At 41.0% G+C, this 25,504-nt stretch overlaps 1 protein-coding gene across 2 annotated transcripts in view; it reads left to right on the forward strand.

Moving 5' to 3' along the window:
* The window catches only part of BMPR2 (bone morphogenetic protein receptor type 2), a 189,234-nt gene that overhangs the window by 82,380 nt on the left and 81,350 nt on the right, over positions 1-25,504 (forward strand). For both annotated transcript variants that reach the window (XM_059727079.1, XM_014594187.3), the window contains 2 exons: positions 3,696-3,869; positions 9,405-9,584. In XM_059727079.1, coding sequence (XP_059583062.1) covers positions 3,696-3,869; positions 9,405-9,584 — 354 coding nt within the window. The remainder of the gene's footprint in view (positions 1-3,695; positions 3,870-9,404; positions 9,585-25,504) is intronic.

Consider the following 25,504-nt stretch of genomic DNA (forward strand, 5'->3'; position numbering starts at 1 on the left):
GTGATATCAGTCTAAGTTATTGTGAAAGCATGGTATTTTCTGGATTTACTTCATATGCACTTACATTAGTCACTGTTCTTTATGAGCTCCATAATTTATTTTTATGTATAAAAATAATAATTTAAATTTTAATAATTTCAATTATAATAATTTAAATAACCATCATATGAATATAAATATTATAATAAACATACTTATTATAAATTAATAATTTTAATTATAATTTAAATTTTTATGTACAAAAATAATTATGAAAGGGGTCACATAGCAACAACTTGCATAAGTACAGTAACACACACAAAACCATTTTCTCAGGTGATCTTTTCCTTTCCTGCTACCACAACTAATTGATTTCAAAGCTTGCAAGTTTTCCCTAGGAGCAGATAACTCAGATTTCTCAAGGATGTATGGTTCTCTTTCTCTCTCTCTCTTTCACATTTCAGTGATAATTTTCATTTTACTTTTCAACAAGTTAGCCAGATCCAGTTCTTATGTCGTAGTACTGTACTATCTTTTCATACATTGTTCCCTTGGCAAGTCCCATGTCATGGAGCAGAGAATGCAGGACAGCTGAGTATTCCAGGCGCGAAGCATCTGTTCCTGAGAATAAAACTACTGAATGTGACTGGCAAGGACTGCTTGGGGCAGCATATGTTAGCGGATAATATATGACCTTTTTGTCCTCAGTAACTTGACAGACTACACTAATTTAAAAAAAAAATGTATATGAAATAATAGCCAACAGAATTTTTAGGTCTACAACACTGCCTTTTATTCACATCATAGTAAATGCTAAAAGTAGCATGACCATTGTAGAAATATACCTATTGATTCATAGTGTACTGAACACTGTATTATATATAAGGTTTGATAGCACAACCTACTATTTGAGGCTACCCAAAAACCTCTTTCTATTAGAACCTGTTTCTGCTACTTATAGCTTTGCCAAACTATAACTATTTATGTTAAAAATTTTCCATGTGAGGTATCCATCTCTGGTTGGATTTTTTTTTGATATTTTGGCCAAAATGATTTTACCATTTCAGCAAATAAAACTAGTGAAAAATACACTGTTGTGCCCACTTCAATGAATTCTGGCCCCAGCTTTCTTTCCTGCTTGGTACAGGGGGCTGGACCTGATGATCTTCTGAGGTCCCCCCCCAGCCTTACAATCTATGAATCTGGCAGCCCTTTCTTAGAAGAATTTTAGTAGCTACATATTTTAGAGCTTGGACTTGAAATTTGGCAGGGAAATGTACTTTTGTGAAGGTTGTTCTTCCTCCTTTCCCCTAAAATCTGTCAAACTTTGGCCAAGATAATAACTTTTGAAAAATTACAGCTTACACATATTCAGTATACAATTTAGTTTTTAGCAGCTACGTTTTCCATGTTCTATCCACAGTGAACATAACTCAGTTTAGGGCCAAGCAGGATTTTTTCCCTGCATTCTCTGAATTTCAGCTCTGGGCCATTGCAGATTATTCCATGTCAAGCAACTAAATTCAGAGCAAAGTAATTTATCTGTTCTGTGCTGGGCCCAGATAGCATTGAGGAGGATGCACCTTGATTCAGATGGAAGCAACAAGAGCCAGATGAAGGCTAAAGTAGAAGAGAGAGGCTGGTTGAAGACAAAAGGTGGGACTGAGACTGGCCAGGCAAGGAGCTGTGATGATATGGGTTGGTGTTGGAAGTGGCTGGACAAAGCAATTGGGAGAGTTAATTTGAAGGAGTGAAACTATGAAGGGGAAGGAGAGGCCATAAGACTGGTGAGACTACAACTTGCTGGGCAAGGAGACTGGAACTGGGATGCAAAGCACAAGGAGTACACACTGGGAATGGTTAAATGAGAAGAATGAGACTGGGATCAAAGAGCTAGTGATGGCAAAGAAATAGGTTTGAGAAGGGGCAGGTTGGTTAGAAGTGGCCAGGCTTGGTTGGGGAATAGGCAGAAGAGGCTACACCTACTGAGAGATGCTCTTTTCTAGAGCCTGGAATGAAATCCAGGAGTCTTAGCTCTTACTATTTCTCTGCAGTCAACAAATCCCTGTAAAACCTACTTGTTACGAATCTTTCATCCTCTCTAGCCTCTAGAGCAGAGGTGGGCAAAACACAACCTGCAGGCCAGATCCAGCCTGCCAACTGACTGGATCTGGCCCACGGCTGCCCCCACAGTACCCCATCTGGGTTGTGGGTTACAACTTTGTAGTATTTTGTCTTAATTTTCAGTATAAATCATGTAATCAAATTTTATATAGGAAGATGTCTTTCTGTGGCAGAGGAGTAAATCTTAAATGTATTTGATAATTTTCAATCTTTATTTCCTACAATTTAATTTGTAACTTAACTTTTTTTAAAATTTAAGTTAAAAATATTTTATCCCAAAAGGCGGCTTGTCAAGTTAACATTGCTCCATCTTATAAGTAATTATTCACAGAAATTAAGGAACTGGGATTGCACCTGTGTATGTAGCTGTGCAGTTGAAATTCTTACTGGAAAATTAACATTGTTAAGGGGTATAATAGGTAGTATTCACCTCACCATGCTTCAGTTTATGCATCAGTTTTCTTGTGCATCAGCAAAGTCCTTCTATAAAATCACTGTTCACAACAAGTGGATGGATGTTTTTAAAAACATATTCTTTAAAAACTAGAGCTAATTTAGATACTTTGCACTTTTTGCATTTATATATAGATCCTCATTAAATTATATTTGTTTTCTTAGGAAACATGGATTTTAGCTTAATGTAATGGCCTTTGCCTTTATGAAGAAGATATAAGCAGAAAAATACAGGAGTTGTGTGTGAAACATTTGATTTTGTAGTTATTTAAATACAAGTTTGTGAATTTATTTTTTTGGTTAAAGAAAATGTATCCTAGTAGGGAAGGCTAATGTTCATGATCTAAAATCAAAAGATAACTGGTAGAGTATCATAGCTATTCATTTTCACTCTCTCTGCTACTGAATTCTTAATTTTTTCCTACTGGGAATCCCACAGCGTAGAATTATACGTATGCTGCTGCTCTCATCTGCATTCACTGTTTCCCCTGAAGCATTGGTCAGAATCACACTGTTACACTCTGGCTAATGCTCATACTGGAATATATGTTGTGTGAAAGAGCAGGGATAAGTGTGATTCTGGAATAGAAGGAATAGGTCTTAATGGAACAGATTTACAAAAGGGAGACACAGAAAACAAAACATAATGCAGTGGGTGGCGCACATACAGTATTAACTGGGATGATAGATGAGTGTCTGCCAGGACTACCTGGTGCTGAAAGGATCTGGAAATAATTCAATAATCATGCACCTGGTCCCTGGTGAAACCATCTGGAAAGTGCATCAGGTAGGCTAGAGAAGCATCACAGCAGATGTAAAGTGTGCTCTGAAATATTATCTATGTTGCACCAGCACATTTCAGAAATGTTTACGTTCTTTTTTGAAGCATTCAGTGAAGTTTTCTTCTGTTCTACTCATATTAACCTTTGGGTAAACCTTAGCTCTGCAGAATTATGTATTAAAGAATGGATGTTTATATGCTAAGAACAAAATCATGTGGAATGTTAGTTTTTGGAAGACCCTAAATCAGCCTTTGTATGCTAAACCTTAAACTGAAGCTTATAAAGCCATTTATATCTACGCTGGGCCTTTATATGAAAACTTTGAGAATGATTTTCTTTTTTTTTTTTTCTTTTAAGCGGCCCAGAGTGAGGAGCGGTTGTGTGCATTTAAGGACCCATATCAACAGGACCATGGGATCAGTGAGAGTCGGATCTCTCAGGAAAATGGCACTATTTTGTGTGTGAAAGGCAGCACTTGCTATGGACTTTGGGAAAAAACACGAGAAGGAGACATACATCTTGTAAAGCAAGGTGAGAAACATTTCACTAAGGTACAGTGGTTTCCATAATCTTTCACTTTTTAGCTAGTAGTAATCTGTTGCTTAGGAGATGTTAAACTCTATAGCTAGGCCCTTTGCATGTACCATAATATTATGTTAATCTCGTTTTACCATCTGAAATTTACTATAAAACTACTTAAGAAGAAAGAGTTTCTTTTGAAAAAGGGTTTGATAAAGAATAAACTTCTTATTTAAGATGAACTTTTATATAACTAGCCAAGTTGGACTATTCAGGAAACTGCAAAAGAATGTAACATGTCAAATCCCACTATCCTGCACTCATCTCTACCTCCAAACCTCAAATTCATTCCCATGCATTTCATTATTCAAATCATGTCTCAAATGTTCCAGTATGGAGGCAGGCAAAGAGTCTTTTTTAGCAAATATCAAAAATCTACTAGATTTCCAAGTTTAAGTTTCTTTTTGCCTTCTCCTGACTTAATAGGACAACTTTTCCATTATTAAAACTTCACACACTTTTTAAAACCAGTCAGTGATTGTAGGGGTGTCACTTTTTCTCTTGCAGGCTGTGCAAGTGTAATTGTGATAGCCACTAGAGCAGGGGTGGGCAAAATATGGCACATGGGTTGGATCCGACCCACAAGGCCATTATATCTGGCCCTCCAGAGCCCTCCAGAAAACAATTATTACTGGCCTGCAGCTGCCCCTTTGAATGCCAGCAGGAGGCATGTGCTTTCAGAGGTTGCACGTCATCGGACCAAGCAGGCTCTGTGCCTCCACCTCCTATGGGACTCCCAGCAATCCAAGTAGGAGCCCCATGTAGAGGCACAGAGCGCAATGGTACGTGATTGGACAGCTGGTGAGTGGGGAGGGAAGCTTCTTCCTGCAGTGCCAAGAGTCGCACATGGTGGCGTGGAGCCCACCCAGCCTGATGGTGTGTGGGTGTGGGGTGTGTGTGGATGTGAGGTTTGTTGGGGGTATAGGGGTGTGTGTGGGGTTTGTGGTGGGGGGAGTGGGCCCTTCTCACCCCTACTCCCTGTGGCTTAGGGCCCGCAGCAGGCAGAGCCCCCTGGCAGCACATGGGTCTGGCTGAGTCCTAAAAGCTGCGCATGACAGCATGGAGCTGGCCCAGTCTGGCCTGCTGGCATGTGCCTTTGGACCAGACCAGGCTGGCACCATGCCAGCACATGGGGTTCCTGGCACTGCAAGTGGGAACTGTGCACCTTTGGGCTGGGTCGGCTCTGGGCCTCCATGTGGGCCTTCTAGCACTCCAGCAGGAAGCTGCACGTGGAGCCAACCCAGCCTGGCCCTGCAGCGTGTGCTCCTAGCTACAGTGGCAGAAGCCTCACATGGTGGCACGGAGTCTACCTGGAGCCATGGGAAGTCCCATGCCACTGGGCCGGGCAGGTTCCATGCTGGTAGCATGCAGCTTCCTTCTGGAGTGCTGGAAGCCCCACGTGGAAGCATGGAGCCAGCTTGTTCAGGCCCAATGGCACGCAGCTCCCACCTGCTTTGCCAGGAGCCCCATGTTCTGGCATGGAGCTGGCCTGGTCTGGGTTGAAGGCAAGCACCAGTTGACCAGGCTGTCTCCATGCCGTGACATGCAGCCTCTGGGACCCAACTAGAGCTGTGTGGTACTGGAAGGCTCTGCCTGTCATGGGCCCCAATCGTCCTGAGGACCTGCCACCAGCAGCAGGGGCTGTGTGGTAGGGGGGCCACACCCACCCATAAGCCATACACCCCCCCCCCCATACACCCTTACCCACCCGAACCCCCCCCACAGATCCCATGAATCCCACACATACACACCCCACACAATATATAAGAGTAAGTCTTTATTTTGCACTATCATGCAATCACCTCTATATACACTATGGAAATGCATGTAAATCAGGACAAAAATATATTTTTGAAATAAAATTAAAATATGTTGTAGTTAGGGGTGCACCGATAGAGATTTTGGGGGCCGATGCTGATAGCTGATATTTAAGAAGGCATATCGGCTGATACCGATCTGATATCCAATACAGCGGCCATCAGCTGGTAAGTTGGGTGTAGTGGAAGGGAAGGTGTGTGTGGGGGGGGGGGGGCGGGGGCAGATGAACAACGCCTGCGGTAAGAGAGCGGGCAGGGGCAGGCGCTGCCCAGACGGGATGGAGAGCTGGTCACAGATGTGACTTGTGGGGTGGGGGCAGCTCCTGCCACTGCTTGCACCCCAGCAGGGCAGAGGGGGCATTTGTCCCAAGATCTGCATGGTGTGGGGCAGGTGGCAGCTGTGGGGTGGAGCCGGAGCTGGCACAGCATGGGGCTCATCTCGCTGGAGGCTGGACTCAGAGCAGGCTCCGAAAGTGCTGGGAGGAGGCTGCAGCCACCCCAAATTTTGCTGCAGCTCCACTCCCAGCCCTGCATCGCTGCCTGGCACAACCATGGCTTTTCCAGCGTGTGGGTGGAGGTGGGGCATTCAGCTGGGGCTGATGGCAACCCCCTGCCTCCCAAAAGGAGTACTTCCAGTGGCAAGGGTTAGGGGGTGGGACTTCTGGTCCCAAGATGGCGATTAGGGGGCAAGGCACCTGTCAAGGGGCAGAGCTACCCTTGTGACCCTTGACATCTCACCAGAACTCATTAAGTGGCTCTCCTGCTGAAACAATTGCCCACCCCTGCACTAGAAGATAAATCATTGATTCCTTAAGTCACTTAGGTTGCAGAGTTCTGAGGAAAGTTCAGTAGGAACACTAAGGGGTTATCTGATATCCAGGATCCTGTTGTTTCCCTCACCATGTTTCCATCCTTCTTGCAGAACAGTTTAATTCTGGGACATGTCCACCACACATGGTAGAATCCTCCCAAATGACCACACTCCCTCCAATGTTTGCCTGTTTCTATACCATAAATGCATTTAATTTTGAGTTGGGTGAAATACCATCAATATCAGATTTTAAAATAATGTTCTTGTATTATTGTGCAGCTGGATATGAGGACCATTGTTCCAGATGGTCTCCCAATCTTCAGCACCAATTTTTGATCCAGTGTCAATAGCCGACTTTTTGGCATGAACAATTTTTTCCCTTTTATATGGCTATTTACAATTTATTTATACAGCACAGATAATAGGCCTTTGTGTTTTATAGCTGTGACCAATATTTTTTCAAATTCAGTCACATTTCTAATGAGGTTTACCTTTCTTTAGGAGTGTGTGGGAGTGTCTCAATTGCAGGTATTGGAAAAAATAGAATTGCAATGTCATCTGTGATGTGCTGTATTTCTTCAAAAGATCTAAATATATTTTCTTTAAAATGGGCCCAAAATGTATGCTACCAGTAACAACAACAACGTTTTAATGTATTTTTCAAAATTCCAGTTCTGATTCATTTATCAGTGGAGACTGAAAGACACAAGATTACCACACTATGTGGTAATTGAGTAAATTATTTAAATACCCCTGGGAACTAGGTGAAAGCACCAGAAATGGTTTTTCTTGTAGCCTAACTCGAGATGGAATCCTAATATTGAGAGTAGAAAGGTTGAATATTAATATACTGCATTCCTTACATACTCTCTTTTTGTTCAGTACTTAAACTTGTCTGAGTGGTATTTTGTTCAATCCTTTCTGGATGTAGAAAACATTCTTTTTTCCTCAAAAGCTTGAAGTCTATATTTAGAGGAAATTGTTGGGGCCTGATTATTTTTGTTGGCATCAGAGTTTCAGATTACAAGCATTTGTACCAGCTGGGATGCTGTATTCAGGGGTTCTTGAATTACTGTGCCCCTTTGGATTTCCCACCATAGGAGAGTATCTTTAAATTGTGGCCAGGGTATTTCCTGGTTAGCACTGAGTTACTGTAGTCCTTCAGGTAATGATGGTGCTTATGGGCATCTTATGCTATGACTTCCTGGTCCAAGGGGTTCTGTATTTTTGGTTATTTCAGTAACATAACAGCTGGATCAAACTTTTTTCATTTAAAGACAGTGCGTTTCCCACTCAGTTGTTGTTATTGTTATACTTCAAGCAATTCTGTGGCACATTTTTTTTAAGAATTGGGGTAGAAGTAGGGTGAGAGAGAATGGAAGAATAACAGCATAGGAAGATGAATTAGGGAAAGAATGGTAGCAGCAACTTATCACCTACCTGTCAAAGATCTTATTCACATAATTAGATTTTACTCCAGCAACTATTTTTACCTGGTTTGTAATTAGTTCTGATAATTTCTTTGCTCCACACTTTTCTGCCAACTTTCCATTTTAAATGGTCACTTTCACCAATAAAAGTAGTTGTTCTTCACTGTTACTTAGCTCAAGCTGCATCAGCTTCTTTTCTAACCTGAGGTGTTTGTGTCTGTAAGCTTGTCTAACATCTCTCTCAAATATGATTTGGCCCAATAAAAGATCTTGCCTCACCGTGCAAACCATGCTTCTTACATACTCTTTAGACCATCATGGCCATGGCAGCACTATAAGACTCAGTCAGGACCAGTGGATGTAAAGGTTTATAGACAGCACAGCAGAAATAAGGATTAAAGAGATTTGAAGGAAAAAGAAAATAATATGTTCACATGCTTTCAATGACTTGTGCTAAGCATAAAGGCAGCATTAGCAAAAGATAATGTGTGGGCAGTAAACTGGAAAAGTAATGAAAGGAAACTAATGGGGGAACATCACAAAAAGTTGCCAGATCAGTAGGTAGGACAGTATTAAGTTTTACAGGCCTTAAAGGTAAAGACAAGAAGCTGGTTCTTTTGGTGGTGTTGGTGAGGAGAGGTCAGAAAAATGGGTAAAGTGGAAAGATTAAGAAATCAGTTTGGGCTGTCGAGTTGAAGCTGACAGTTGGCCACCCCTGAAGAGATGTTTAGAAAGATAGGCAGAAATGCAGGATATGGAGAGGTGTTCAGAGAGAAGTAAGTCTGATTCACTAGTGGGAATGTAGTCACTGAGGTCTTAGTAGCAGACAGTAAAACCTAGCGAAATGCTGTGGGGAAAAAAAAGAAAAGAAAGATATAATGAGGCAAACTTGTGGGAGTCCTATGTAAGATAGACTGGGGAATAGTAAGGGTTAAGAGGCTCAACTTTATCACTAAAAACATCTGAGAGGGGGTGGGAAAACCAAGGAAGGGAGTCATGAAAGTTGAGAGGGGGCCAAGATTTCAAGATCATGTTCAAAGTTGTCAAAGGCAGTAAATAAATCGGAGAAGCAGGTGGAGCACTGGCCCTGAAATTGGGCCTGGGGCATTGGAGATTCTGATAAGAATTTTTCAGGTTTGTATACAAGGTGGAAGGATTGGAGGATGTCTAAGATAGAATTGCAAGGGAAGCATTTTGAATGGTGGTTATAGATAGAGTTTGGAGATACGGGGGAGAAGAGATGCTAGGCGATTGAAGATACAAAATGATATAAGGCTAATGGTGGTTTTTAGGATGGGGAGAGCAAAGCAGGTGCCTTCTCTTTCCTGTACAAGTATGAGAGATATTGATAAGAATATATAGTTTATATGACATTTGATTTTATTACAGGTGTTTATTTTAGTGCCATTTCACTTGCTTCTTTTTACAGGATGCTGGTCTCACATAGGAGATCCACAAGAGTGTCATTTTGAGGAGTGTATAGTAACAACCACCCCTTCCTTGATTCAGAATGGAACATATCGCTTCTGCTGTTGTAGCACTGACTTGTGTAATGTCAACTTCACTGAAAACTTTCCACCTCCTGACCCTACTGATACAACACCTTTCAGTAAGTCTTCCAGCCTTTGTGATTTCATAGTTCAAGTATGATGTGAGAATAACTCTTCCTTCATCGTATTATGAAGTTGTACTGTGTTTTATGGTTTTAAAAGTAATTAAGAGGACACTGCTGCCTCATTTTTTTTTTTTTTCTTCCTAAAGGTAACACACTATTTGGCTTGTACTCAGATTATTTGGATCCTGTCTACACTGGTATCAGAACCATACCAGTATTTTCATATGTTTCACATGTGGCTGTTGCTGTTTTTTTGCTCATATTGGACAGAGGTTATTTTCCTCTGAGATGCGAGCTAGCCACAAGAGTTTCTAGAGAATCATTGACAACATGACTATCAAGGTTCCTATGCTTTTCTGATCACTAAAATTAAGTTGAGGAGCCTTTAGTTGTTTAGTGTTGTTCCCAGGAAGCTGAAATAAGAAAAAAAAATTGGTGCTCATCATGTTTAATCCTTCCTCAACAAAAAGAAAAAAAAATTAAATTAGTCCTTCAGTTTTTATAGCCTTGCTTGCACTTTGGTACATCCTTCCTCCTGATCACATACTTCCCTTGTAAATAAGGTGTTCTGTGAATATGGAATTTGAATTATTTATATTTATATAAATTCTTTGTCAAGCTCTAGAGACATGCTCCAGATCATAAGTCTGCTTCTTTATTCTCAGATGGTACTTGTTTCAGCCTGGAACCTTTGCCTGTATAACACTGACATTCTCTTACAAAGCCTACTTGGATTTGACATTAGGTAGCAGCTAAGACATTATAGAAAGAATGTATGCATTTTCTTTTCTATGTACCAGATATGCTTTGTCCTTCATACACTTAGCTGTACTTGAGTATTGCAGTGCACATTGCCAACATTACAAACTGTATATTATTTTGTCATCTTGCATTGTTAGCAAGTCTTAATTATTTGTGTACTTCTACAGATCCTTCAATGTAAGGATGTCAAACTGATGTAAAAATATAAATGAATTTAGCTTTACAGAAACACACGTGTGTGTGTGTGTATTCATATTTTACAGATTATTGAACTGGCCTGCTAGGATCACATGGAAAATCTGTTGCCAAGTCAGGAATAAAATCTGGTTGTTGTTTTTTTTCAACTCTGTCTTGCATTTCAAATCTGAGAGAGTTATTTCCCTTGTTAACTTGTTAAGGCATTTGAAAATACCATATAAAGCAATTCTTCCCTAGTAAGGAGTTGGGCTACATTACCCAATCACCCTTTTTCTTTTTTACATTTTTATTATTTGTAAATTTCACTGAACCATGTAATTCACAGTTAATTATGTGGAAGCACACTGTTTGGTGAATTCAGCTAACACTCAATTGACTATTATTTGTAAAGGTTTTCAACCCGATTTCCAATAACTTTACAAATATATTAAGTTCCTGGAAAACCAAATGTGAGCTCAAGTAGTGGGTTGATTATTAACTATTAAGTAACAATCTGGAAACATTAAAGAGAAACAGCATCAACTGAATCTAGTTAATTTAAGAAAGGAGCATAGATCATTTCAGGTACTGTTCCTATGCTAGTTTTATGGCTTGCTCATGTTTGGTTTTATGGCTTGTTCACATTTGGTCAGAGGCATAACAGGGCAGTGGCAGTGTATGGAACAGAGGTGGTAGCCAGGCTGGTGGTAGCAGCTGGTCAGCTCTGGCTGCTGCTGTTTTTGCACACCCTCCTCCCCCTCATATTGGTACCCTGCCCTGGTACCAACCTGGTACCCCATCACAGTATTACATTTGATTTGCTTTTTTAAGAAAATTGTTTAGTTCTTGATTATGTGAAAGACTTGCACAAACAGCAGGAGAAAGTAAGTATAGTCTGGATTCAAATATATGAAGGATATGGACAAACATACTTTTGGAACGCTTTCAAAAGGGGAGGAGGGACTCTTGTTCCAGACCTGGCAGCAGTTGTTGTTCTAACAGTTACACACACCCACAAGCTGGGAACAATACAGAAGTCGCAAAACAGCTCCAGTGTTAAGGCTGCTTCATTCAAGGTTAAAGTTCAAGCAGTTCTGGTACATTTGTATCACTCCAAGCTTGTACTCTCAGTCAGCAGTTCCCCTTCAAAATGTTATCCTTTTCAAATGGCTCCAAATATGTGTTTATACCCCAAGTAAAATACTTGAAATACATAAAAACAATTTTATGTGATCTTTTAGTGACAGTAACATTGGGAGTTACAAATAATAATAGTAGGTTAAAAGCTTTAGCTAGAAGGAGTTTTAGCTAATAAATTTTGTTATTATTTAAATAAAATAAACGTACTGTAGTTTTTACTTACAGAAAGGTTGCATATTCAGAGTTATTTTACTTATATGAACTATGACAAGTACCCCATGTGTAAACGTAATATTTTGTTTTACTTATATATAACTTCCGATGTCTCAGCTAATAAAATAGCTTGACCTATTTTCATCATACTTTCCAGAATTATGTACATTTGGCCTGGGAATATACATTAGAAATTTCAATTCAGTAGGAATTTTCTAAAATTAAATTATAAAACTTCAACTTTACAAACTTAAATAATTAAAAAGAAAAATAAGGTTTAGTGCGTTTAACTGTACAGTTGCTTATTTAAGTAATCAACATTTGACTGTTTCTGATGTCCACGCGCTGGTCTTTAAGAAAATATGGAAAGGATTCTTTTTTTTCCTCCTCTTTTACCAACATCTCCCATTAGAATGTTGCATATACTTTAGGATGCAGTATAGCCCTGGGCATACAGTCTTGCAGTATAAACAATCCAGTATTTCAGATGCTTGTGTCCAAAGAGGCAAAGAAATTAAAGAGCATCACTTTTATAAACAGAAAGATTTATCTCTATATTTTTTGGTGCTATTGAAGTACAGAAAAATCTCAAAAATAATAGCAAACTTTTTAAAAAAACATTTTGTTTCACATACTGGTAATTCAAATGTGGTTCATTGACTTATCTTTTATATTTTTACATATACAAGAAAAGAAAAGCATGATTAGATCAGCTCAAAAGTGTAATTAAAAGTAAACTAAAGGACCAGAGTTTGACCTTGTAATTAAAGATGTCTAGAGATCTAGGTTTGATTCCTTGATTCTACCAGAGGGCCTTGACACACATTACATTAATTATGCAATGAACTAGTTAGTTGTGCTATACATTTAGACCAGCTACACACACAAAATAATTATTGTACAATAAAAATGCCCATCCAGATATAAAATATCCAGCCAGCTACAAAGATGCTGCTTGAAAAATGTAGGCCATTTTGGTAGCTGGTGTTAAGCTTTAAATTGAATTTGTGGCATGTCACATATTAGGTCTTTCCTGGCCCCTTTAGCATCCCAAGGTGTGCTGCTTTCTCCTCCACCTCACTGGCAGTCTCTCTGGAACAATGTTTAATGTTAAAATAATTTCCAGGTTAAAAGTTAAATTGATCAAATTGATATGAAATTCAAAATTAATATCACTATGTATCCTTTCTGTAACAGTATATTGTATGTCTGTTCTTATTGCTATGGTAGAAAAGAAACACTAAGAGTTTATTCCTTATAGTACACAGTGGCTTTACTATGGAGTAGAGTAATTAGCTGTGAAGTGAAGTATCATTGTCTTCACATGCGACCGTATTAAGCTGCAGTATACTAATTTATGCCACAGTAAGCTAGTATTGTCAGTACTGTCTTGCAGCAGGGTAATGTACTGCAATTAAATACCAGTGTAGATGCTGACCAGAGGTATAAATTGCACCTGGTCAGCAGGGAGACAGACTACTGTCTGCTGCCTAGCCACACAACTCCACACTTTCAGTCAGTAACCCCGTGCCCCAGCCAGTCCTGCGCTCCCCCCATGCACCTCTGCGAGCCCATAACTGCTCTGCCCCGGCTCAAATTGCTGCTGTCCTGGGTGTATGTGTAGATGCTGTGCTCAGGGGTAGTTTACTCTGGCTCAGACTGGTCTGAAGGTAATTGTATGTGTAGATACACCCAGTGACAACAGTTTTTTGGAGAATTTGAAAAGTTTCCAAAGTGAAGGGAGTTGGTGTTTCTCTGCTATGGAATGCTGATATGATGATTTACCATTCCAGAGATTCATCATAACCTTCTTTTAAGTAGTCTTCTTACTATTACAGTAAAACAGGTTAAATATGTAAACATAATTGCTAACCTGTAGTGGGTGAGCAGAGTACTGGCCTTAAGCTTCAATTCAGAAAGTGTGCTGCCACCACTGCAGCTTCCACATGAGGAGCTAAGGGCTCACTCCCTCTGCACCACCAGCGGGCCAAAATGTTAATTATAACCCTGATTACAAAAGTGGGAAATAGGATCAGAAAGCTGTAAAGGCCCATAAATACTGTTTTTGAGAGGCAGCAGTTTTGATTTTTGATGTAACAGGTATAGGGATTCAGTCTAACTCCTGATGAAATTAGGAGCTGGGGAGACCCCTTTGGCTCAACAGGGAAGTCATGGTCCTCCTGAAATTAAAGCGAGAAGCCTACAAGTGATGGAAGTCAGGAACAACTACCAAAGAGGAGTAACTCAGCAGCCGCCCGCACCTGTAGGGAGCAGATCAGGACTGCGAAAGCACTAACCGAACGTAAATTGGCAACCGGAATCAAGGACAACAAAAAGTCCTTCTTTAGATGTGTAGAAAGTCACAAAAGGAACAAGGCTTCTGATGAATGAAATGGGATGGCTGTTAACCGACACTCAGGACAAAACCAAACTCCTGAATGAATACTTCACATTGATAGTCCACCAGTCCAAAGGTATTAGCCTGCTTGACAGGATACAGGATGACCATGGTGGGGGTGACCTACCTCCCATAGTTGGTGTAGGTTTTGTGGGGGAGCACCTACAAAGGGTAAATATCTATAAGTCAGCTTGACCAGACAAACTACACCCTGGAATGCTAAAAGAACTGGGCTGATATCGTGCAACCCATGGCAAAGTTATTGGAAGACTTATGGCACTTGGGAGAGGTCCCAGAAAAAAGACTGGAAAAAAGTCAGTGTGGTACCTATCTTTAAGAAAGGGAGAAGGGAGGACCCAGGAAACTATAGGCCAATAAGTTTGACCTCAATCCCAGGTAAAATCCTAGAGAAAATCATCACACACAGGCTAACTGAAGGCAGTGTTCTGAATAGTAGCCAACATGGCTTCGTCATAGGCAGGTCGTGCCAGACCAGCCTCATTTCCTTGGAACTACGATCAGGTTACTTGCCACCTGGATAGAGGAAATGGGGTTAAAGTCATATACTTGGACTTCAAAAAAGCCTTTGATCTGGTCTCCCATGATGGCCTCATGGCCAAATTGGGAAAATGCGGTCTGGACTACTTCACAGTCTGATGGCTAGGTAACTGGCTCCGTGGTAGGACCCAAAGGGTACTGATTGGCACAACTGAGTCATCATGGCAGAGGGCAAACAGTGGCATCCCTCAGTGGTCAGTACTTGGACCAGTGCTCTTCAACATGTTCATTAATGATTTGGATTCAGGTATTACAAGCAATCTGGCAAAGTTTGCTGATGACAACAAGCTATGGAGCAATGTTGTCACGCTTGAAGATGGGCTGGCAATACAGGCTGACCTGGACAGGCTCATGAAGTGGGCAGACCTCAACCTGATCTCATTTAATACAGAGAAATGTAAAGTGCTCCATCTGGGGAGAAATAACCCACAACACACTTACAGGCTCGGCAGTGCTCTGTCTGCCAGCACCACAACAAAATGAGACCTGGGTGTCATGACTGACAACAAAATGAACATGAGTTGCCAGTGCAATATTGTAGCTGGCAGAGCTAACCAAACACTGGCATGCATTCACTGAGGCATCTCAAGCAAGGCAAAGGATGTTATCCTCCTGCTTTACTCGGCCTTGGTGAGACCACAACTGGAGTACTGCGTCCAGTTCTGTGCTCCGCACTTCAAGAAGGATGTGGAGAAGCTTGAGAGAGTCCAGAGGACAGCCACATGCATGATTAGAGGCCTGGAGACCAAGACGTACGAGGAGAGGCTGAGGGACTTGGGACTGTTCAGCCTGGAGAAGAGAAGACTCAGGGGGCACTTGGTTGCAGCCTATAAATATATCAGAGGCATACATCAGGGTTTGGAGGAGCAGCTATTCACCAAGGACTGCCAGGAGAGGACAAGAAGTAATGGGTATAAGCTGACTGAAGATTGCTTCAGGCTAGACATAAGGAAAAACTTTGCAAGCCTAGTGCCAAGGGTTTGGAACAGGCTCCCCCCAGAAGTGGTACAGGCATCCACCCTGGCGATCTTAAAAAAAAAAATGTCTTGATACCCATCTTGTTGGGATCATTTGAACCCAGCAGTCTTTCCTGCCCACGTACAGGGGGGCTGGACCTAATGATCTGTAAGGTCCCTTCCACCTCCTAACAACTATGAAACGATGAAAGTTTAGAATTAGGACATATCAGTCTTGTTTGCATTTGCTGGCTCTGTTATGGAACTGCTGTGGAAGCTGACAATTTAACCAGATTCAAAAAGGGATTGGACAAATTTTTTGAGGAAAGAGGCACCAGTAGCTATTGAGTATGTGAGGTAGATGTACAGCCTCTAAATCAGAAATTCCAAGACCTTAAGTGTCATAGATTACAGATGAGAGAACAACAGTTTCAGGGGAAAAAACTCTGGTCATACTCTGTTCACTCCCTTTCACTATGCACTCTGCCACTGTGACACAGGATATTAGGCAAGATGGACCTATGGTCTGACACAGTAAATGGCAGTTTTTATGTTCTAACTATTAATATTAAGCAATAATGTTTTCAGTTACAGCTGATTTTATAGAAATCAAACACTTCTTTCCATCTTGGTGGTGATCCTTCTGGTCAAAGAAAATAGTCTGTCAATAAATGAATTACCTTATTTGCATTTTTACCTTGATCATACTTTCATGATATCTTTTTTTTTTTAAGGTAACTTGGGTGTACTTCAAAGAGAAGTTTGCAGACCCCTGAAAAATGGTTGTTCTTTTGTAGAGGAGAGAAATGAAACCAGAAGGGTCATTCTCTCTTAGATCTCTGAGTAATTGGAGGGGATTGGGCTGAATATGATCTAAACACCATTATGTTTGTGTGATGGTCCAGAATTTATAATTAAAATACTTTTTTTCTACTCTTCCTGGGGGATGTCAGGGTGAATGGCTACTTTAGCCTCTTTCTGCTGCTGCTTCATTGTGGGAAAGGAGGCAGCTAGTAAAACTAGTGGGAACACTCATACCCTATTCTTGATTTCCTCTTCCCTGGTTATAGGTGGATTTTACCAGTACAAACCACCACATCCTACTTATTTTCCTGGAAGTTAGTGGGAAAGAAGAGTTAAACCATGAAAAAGCTTGCATTTCTTTATACATATGAGGTGACAGGAACAAGGAAGACCTTAGCTACTGATCGGCACTCCTGTGTCCATTTCCATGAATAGGTGGACCAGTACAGGTTGTTGTTGTTCCTTCTTCTTGTCTCGCATGAAGGGGGAGCATACCTAAGAGATGAGAAGTCTTGAGACTGTAGTTGTTCAAGGGGTGACTGCCTCATGAAAAGAGGAGTTTGCCTAGAGATAGCTAGATGTTCCGCATGAAGGGACAATGCTGTCATGCCAGGACGTGGGTGGCCAGGTCTGGGGCCACTTGGGGCTTGAGGCACCAACCATGGTCATGGATGGAATCCTAGGAGAAGCCAAGTTAAGGAGCCAGGAGGTCAAGTCAAGAGTGGGATCTCAGAGGAAGCCAAGTCAGGAAGCTGGGAGATCATGCAGAGAACAGAGTTGAAGAGTGAATCAGAGGGAACAGCAAAGCAGTCTAGGGTCAGGTTGAACACAGTTGGCAGGAAACTTCCTATCCTGGGTCAGAGGTTTTTATGGGGGAAGTGGAGATTCAGTTGATCCCAGCTGGCCACTTCAGTGATAGGGACTGGGTGGATGGTTAGGCCCTATTGGAAGCTTCAGGCCAGCCTTGACTAGCCTCAGGGTGCCTGTACACATGCAGGGAGGCTGCTCTGATGTGCTGTTAAATACACAATTAATCAAGTTTTCTGTAACATGCTAATTAGTATGCTCCAGCCAGCCTCTGCATTTCATATATCAATGTCCCCACACTTCAAAATGGTGGTGGGAGCACTAACTAAAGCTTGCTTGATGAGCTCCCATTTTGAAGCACAGAGATGCTGATACATGACGCGCTACGGGCACTTTAATTAAAGCGGCTCTTGGGCTGCTCTAATTAAAGCACCCCTCCCACCTCCCCACCCCCAGACCATGTGTAAAAACACCCTCAGTGACTAGCCATGGGTTGACAAGCCTGGATGAGTGGCAGTACTGCCAGGCTGAGGCCCAAGGTGTGAGATTGTAGTGTGACACATGAAAACATGTGCTTTATGAGGGGAAATAAGAAACTCTTTGCAAATGGAAAAATTAGAATACAAAAATTTTTATTCTCTCAGTTATTAACAAGTGACTGACACAAACAAATGGCCAATACATGATACTTTTATATCTGCTTCTTCAACCTTTTAACTGAATATTTAATTCCTCTTCTAATTTTTTACTGAAATTAAATAAATGGTTTAAAAAATGTGTGGTTGGTATATTTTTGCCATTGATCATTGGAGACAAAGTGCATATTTTCTGTCAGTGTGATACAGGGAAGTCAGATTGAGTACACAGATGCTAGGTGAAGCACAAATTGGGATATGTTGATTAAAACCATCCAGTGTATTGTCTGTGGAGAAGGCGGCATGTGGGATTAAAATAGGGAGGGAGAAGTCTGACAGGGAGTTAGGGGCAGATAGAAGCAGAAAGTGGACCACGTGGTAGTTTCTGTAGAAACAGGGGCAAAAATCTAGTTTCTGTAGAACAAGCTGAGAGACTTAATAGTCACACAATACTAGGATATTTATTGTCACTCTTTGAATAACTTGTAATTAAAAATGGATTTATTAAAAGCTGAATATTGGCTTTAATGGCATGTAATATTATAGAAGGCAGGGTAGATATGCACCTATACAGACTAACTAAATAAGATTTTATTTTTTTATATTTATATATTACTGGATTATATTACTTATATCTATACTAGGGAAGTGGTAGTCATGGGGGACCTAAACTACCCTGACATCTGCTGGGAGACGCAGACGGTAAATTCCCACCGTTCACGCAGGTTCCTATCCTGTGTGCAGGACCTCCACCTGACGCAGGAGGTACATCGTCCCACTAAGGGAAATGCCTTACTGGACCTGGTACTGGCAAGGGGGGATGGTGAGCTCCCATTTTGAAGCACAGAGATGCTGATACATGACGCACTACGAGCACTTTAATTAAAAGCGGCTCTTGGGGCTGCTCTAATTAAAACACCCCTCCCACCTCCCCACCCCCAGACCATGTGTAAAAACACCCTCAGTGACTAGCCATGGGTTGATGGGTCAGTATCGGCCTGGAAGGACATGGGCAGTGGGGTCCCACAGGGCTCGGTCCTTGGATAAATACTCTCAACGTCTTCATCAGTGACTTGGACGAGGGAGTGAAGTGTACTCTGTCCAAGTTTGTGGATGAATCAAAACTGTGAGGAGAAGTGGGCACACCGGAGGGCAGGGAACAATTACAGGCAGACCTGGACAGGTTGGACAAATGAGCAGAAAACAATAGAATGCGATTTAACAAGGAGAAATGCAAAGTGCTGCACCTAGGGAGGAAAAATGTCCAGCACACCTACTGCCTAGGAAATGACCTGCTCAGCAGCACGGAAGCGGAAAGGGATCTTGGAGTCCTAGTGGACTCCAAGATGAACATGAGTCGTCAGTGTGACGAAGTCACCAGCAAAGCTAACTGCACTTTATCGTGCATCAGCAGATGCATGACGAACAGAACCAAGGAGGTGATACTTCCCCTCTATTGGGCGCTGGTCAGACCGCAGTTGGAATACTGCGTCCAGTTCTGGGCGCTGCACTTCAAGAGGGATGCGGATAACCTGGAGAGGGTCCAGAGAAGGGCCGCTCATATGGTTAAGGGCCTACAGACCAAGCCCTACGAGGAGACACTAGGGCACCTGGACCTCTCAGCCTCTGCAAGAGAAGGTTGAGAGGTGACCTTGTGGCTGCCTATAAGTTCATCACGGGGGCACAGAAGGGAATTGGTGAGGCTTTACTCACCAAGGCGCCCCTGGGGGTTACAAGAAATAATGGCCATAAGCTAGCAGAGAGCAGATTTAGACTGGACATTAGGAAGAACTTCTTCACAGTTAGGTTGGCCAAAATCTGGAATGGGCTCCCAAGGGAGGTGCTCTCCCCTATCCTGGGGGTCTTCAAGAGGAGGTTAGATAGGCATCTAGCTGGGGTCATCTAAACCCAGCACTCTTTCCTGCATATGCAGGGGGTTGGACTCGATGATCTATTGAGGTCCCTTCCGACCCCAACATCTATGAATCTATATATAGATGGATATATGGCTATATAGATAGATATTTTATTTAGTTAGTCTGGGTTTTTGACCCTCTGAACACAGATATAGATACAGCACAAATTTTTGTGGGCTGAAACTCACTTCATCAGGTGCTGTGAAAGGAAGTGCAGATAGAGTAGATGGGGAGAGAAATTAGAATACAAAAGGGGGAGGAGAGGGAGGGAGAGAGCAGAAAACGGGCTGCGCTATGAGGGACAAGCAAGCAAATATTAAACCATGGGAACAAAGGGGTCACAAAAACTAATCCAGGTAATGAGATGAGAATCCATAGCTCCTGGTTAAACCATGCTTAATACAGTCCAGTTTGTGAATGAGTTCTTGTTCCGCAATTTCTCATTCAAAATGTTTTCTTTCTTTCTTTCTTTTTGACTCAGAGAAGCAGTTTTGAGGTCCAGCAATCTTCAACTCCTATTCTCAACAAGGCACCAGGCAAAAATTCAAAGGAGAAAATTCAAAGACATTTTTCCTAATAGAATTTCATTTTATGAATAATTTTCTTATTGCTGTCAAGCTGCTGTTTTCATTGCATTTGATAAATGAGAACAGCATACAATGTCTTTTAATCAGGGCTGTATCAGCAAAAATCAGTAGTACTATGTAGTCTTGAATTTAGAGGACGAGGACCTTACTAGAGTTCTTTGGAAAATCTATTTGAATCTGAAAAAAACCATGAGAGAGAGAAAGTAGGGTTTGACAGTTACCTTGACCCAACAATGAAATGTGTGCATTGTGATAAGGATGTAGATCACACTTGTTCTTGAAGGGCTAAAAATTGTGCTTCCTTTCCTAATTCTTAGGTCCCAGTCCTAAAAATACACTTGGGCTTAATTTTAAGCATAAAAGTAATTTCTTTGTTTTTGGCGCATTAGATTGCGAGTTGCTTAGGACAGCGATCAGGTTGTCTTTTTATCTCAGAAGTGTTATGCATATTTCTAGTTATATACAAATAAAAATATTTTGCTTATGAATTTTGGGTGTGGTACGAAAGAAAGGCCTACTTAATGTTTGTGCCTCATCTGTTGATAATGGATTATTTGCATATTAAACCATACAGTAGCAGAGATTGATGATTCATAGGTTTTATGTAATATGTAGTGATTGAAATAGGGATTCTGGGTCTACCATGAATTGCTTCCTTGTATATAATATATTTTTATGTCCTTCCAACAAGACTTTTAAAAAAGATTTATGATACCCAAGATGCTTTATCAGTATGCTTCCTATGATTGTAATAATTAACTGTTATTCCATCTTTATGTTGTAATAGACTTTTAAGGACATTAAACTTAATGTGGATATTACCACAGTACACAGTGTACCTTTGCTGTGTGAAAGCCGTGTAGAAAGAAAGCAAAAGCAAATAAATCTTATGAGAATAAGAATCCTTGGGATGCATTTTAGTTGTAAATGGGACTATAAAGCGAAAGGGTATTCAGCACAATATTATTTTACTACTTCTCTTTTACAGCAAATAGAGAAATAGACAAAGGTAGTCTCCATTTCAAAGATGTAATTCACTTGTTTTGATGCCTTTACATTGTCCTAGACAAATTTATCAGGACTATTTAGAAGGCATAAATTGAAAGGTAACTTTAAGACTTCTTGTAACTTCAAAAGTAATATGTTTGGGGCCTTTCCAGGATGAGGAGGGAGATATCGGTACATTTTCTTGGGGCATTCTGTATCTGTCAGCTTACATTATGATATTGTGGGTGTGTATACACAAGACATTTACTTTGAAGTTGACTAATTAGCTTCTCAGTAAATGTCTCACCACCTACATGTGCAGGGCACTTAGGCTGGAGTAAACTAATTAACTCCACAGCAGAATAGTACTTGTAACCAAAGGTTATCCTGCTGCAGAGTGTCTTACTCCGCAGCAGCGTACATGTAGATGCTGATGCGGCTGGCTGGGGCATGTGGGTACTTCAGTGCGGAGGCTGCCTGCACTGAAGCCAGCCCCTCCACAGCATGTTAAGTCAGGGGGAAACAGTCCTCGGTTGGCAGATTGACCCCTGGGGCTTCCTGCCAGCCAGGGTTACTCCAGCCTGGCTCCATGTGTTGCAGTCCTGGGCACGTGTTCAAATGGCACACCTGGGAGCAATAAACTCTGGCACAGTAAACCCCGGAGTTTATTGCTTTGCATGAACTGCATGTGTAGACATGCCCTGTTAGTAGCTTCTGTTGAACCTACAAGACTTGTCCTTCTGTCTCCAAGATTAAGTGTTTATATATACAACATATTAGCATGTGGAAAGAACAGCATGCCAAGGCTATTTCTTTTGTTGATTCTCTTGAAATCCTGCCTGCTAGGAATGCTGTTGGTTAATTCTCAGGATGTTTAGTACCGCTTGGCAGATACAACAGTAGAATCCTATGAATACTGCTACTACAGCAAATAATTGAATATGGGAAAGAGAGGCTGCCTATTTAACTAACACGTAGTATAATATAATACATGTAAATATGAATTCCACATGTTCTCTTGTTTTGTACTTTCTTTTGGACCTAGTGTGGCCAGGGAACATTGAAAGTGGTATGCTCTGATTTGGGGGGGTTTAGGCCTTGCCTATATACAATTTTTGTAACCAGTGCAAATTGGTGTAACTGTTTAGCATAGATCAGGTACTGGTGTAACAGTATTTATATCAGTATTATTTGAACAATATTATATGAACTAACATTGTTACAGCCGCAACCACATAAAATTACAATTTCACAATATCAACTTCTAAATAAGTAAAAAATCAATGAATGCAAAAACTTTGTAGACCGGTCCCTACCAACCTGTTAAAACACACTCAAAGGGAGGTAGATAATTTAAGAGGGTACTTATAATTAAGGCTGAATCGTTTCAAAACTTTACAAGAAATATTGCCAACTGTTAGGATATTCAAGAGTCCATAGCAAATAACTCAAAAAAGATCCATTAGCACTTTTAAGAAAGTCAGCAATACTAGTTTCCATCAAAGATAAATGAGACTATCTACACTGCAAATTTCCTGTACCAAGTAGCGTTGCACTCAAACATGTTGCACTGTTCTGTGCATGGCCACATGTAGACATTAACTTTCTACTGGTAGAGTTGCTACTCTCTCGGTAGAAACCATGGGTACTTTTACACATGCTCGGGGGGGGGAGAAGGGGCGGGGAATGACATTTTAAAGTGGCTCTGAGAGCTTCTCTAATTAAAGCGCCACAGCGTCTCATGTATCAGCCTGCCCACACTTCAGTGGCAGCAGGGGTGCTTGAACTAAAAATTGTTTGAGCTTCAGTTCAAGCACCCCTGCCACCATTGTGTAGCATGGGGATACTGATACATGAGATGCGGGAAGCTGCTGGAGTGCGGTAATTACCATGCTTTAGCAGACTCAATTAACCAAGTCTGCTCCAACACTGTAATTACAGTACATCAGACCAGCTTCTGTGTTCATGTACAGACATTTAGGATTTTTCTCCCAGAGCAAGAATGGCTGCTCCAGGAGAAGAATAACCTGGGAACAATTAGGGCTAAATAACTCCTGGGAAGTATTTCTCTTGGCTAGCAAATTTCTGTACATGTATGTACCTTTTGGGAGAAGCTGCAACACAGTCCTCCAACATCCCAGAGTGCTTTGCTCCCAGCCCCTCCCACAGGTCCAGAAAGACGGTGTGTCACTTGGCCTGGACTCTACTGCTCCCATCAAGTAGAGAATCCCTTCATGCATTTCTGCCATCTGTCACCAGGCAGACTGGGAAGTCTGCAGAGAACACTGAGATGTGTGCACAGGGGCTTCCTGTCTGTATAATAGTTCAGTATTTGAATGTCTGTTCAGGGGTCTCCAGGTATGTTTTTCTACCAGGAAAACAAACCTAGAAGAATTCTCCTGCATCATTTGAATCTGTATGAACCCTATGCTGCCTTATGAACCAGAAGCAACGTTGCTCTATTTGCAAGGTGCTATGCCTGGCTAAATTAACACTGCTTCAACAGTTTTGTCTAGGAACTCAAAACCTTGGATGTGTAATTGTGGACATGGGTCATGATTCAGTAGTTTAAGGTTAAGCTTGATTTTGTGCTTGCCTGTTTTATGCACATGTTGTTATATAAACCCCAGAAAAACGTTTTATATTCTTGAAGTTGCATCTACAGCTGTAGTACTAGTTTAGCTTATATCGGGTTTTCAAACTGTGGGTTGCACCCTCCCGCCCCCCCCGGAGCACTGCGAGCAATTTAAAAGGGGGCCGCAAACTTCCCAGGGGGTGTGTGCAGCGGTGTGGGGAAGTGGTGTGCAGGGAAGCGGCACGTGGCAGCGTGGAGTGGTAGATGGTGGCAGTGGCTGCCACGTGCAAGCTCCCCTTTCCCCACTGTCGCCATCCAGCACTCAGGGTTGTGATATTACAAAGTTTGAGACCCCCTGGTTTATATAATTAGATTGGGATTCCAGGAATCTAGGTTACCTCTATGTTTATGATGGTACTTGGATCAATTGTAGTTAGTATAGACCAGGGCATAATACTTGTGTTCCATATCCTTTAAAGTTAGATGCTGAGAAATTGCTGTATTTCTATAGTTATAAAATAAGAAAATAACTGAATGAAGAATCTGGCAATAAAAATCATATTTTTTTGTGCTGATACAACAGTTTTATGATAAGTAATGTTTACATTAACTAGCACAATGCAAGTCTACATGAGTTATCAAAACGTACTATCATGTGTTCTGTTTTTCTAGAAATTAATTAGCAGATGTATATTGCTCAAGTGGGTAGCTCTCAAATGTATAGTGAATGTGCTGATTACAGATATTAATGTACGTTTTTCTACTGTTATCTCCTCTATTTCCAAATTTTAAACTTGTCATCACTGTTGGGGTAGTGTTGTTTTGTTTTTTTTATTAGAAGTTTGATTGAGCTTGTTTTGGTTCTTCATAATTTAGTAGATGGCTAAGACTATTAATTATAAATCCTTTTTTCCTACTCTGCTCTACCAGTACCATTCCTCATATACCATTTTGTCATGGTTTTACTGTGTTGTTTTGCTTTTAAAACTACTTAGTTGAATGGAGTCAAGTTTAAAAGAACAAGGACATTTTAAACTGCAGTTACAGAGAACATTCTCAGGTGCAATCAGCTCAAACCATTGAACTTTATTTGCAGGTTTTTCTATCCTGAATATGGTCATTGTGAGAGAGCTCTTAATCTACACGATATTTGAAATTAGAAGCAACACAAAAATTTACTTTTAGCAGCCTAGAATAGGTCTGTTGTAGATCACCATATTCAACATAAATAAGTCTACTTGTGCAGCATAGAGTTAATGTACTAAAAAGCTCTCAAGGGATTTTCTTTCCTGTTTTCTTAATTAGACATTTTATATAAGCTTTGCTTGGTCCTGTCCAGCAGTGTGTTGTTTGCTGACCAAAATTTGACACCATAACAAAGATTTGTCTAATACTAACA

Source organism: Alligator mississippiensis, chromosome 4, assembly GCF_030867095.1.
Source record: "Alligator mississippiensis isolate rAllMis1 chromosome 4, rAllMis1, whole genome shotgun sequence".
Lineage (NCBI taxonomy): Eukaryota > Metazoa > Chordata > Crocodylia > Alligatoridae > Alligator > Alligator mississippiensis.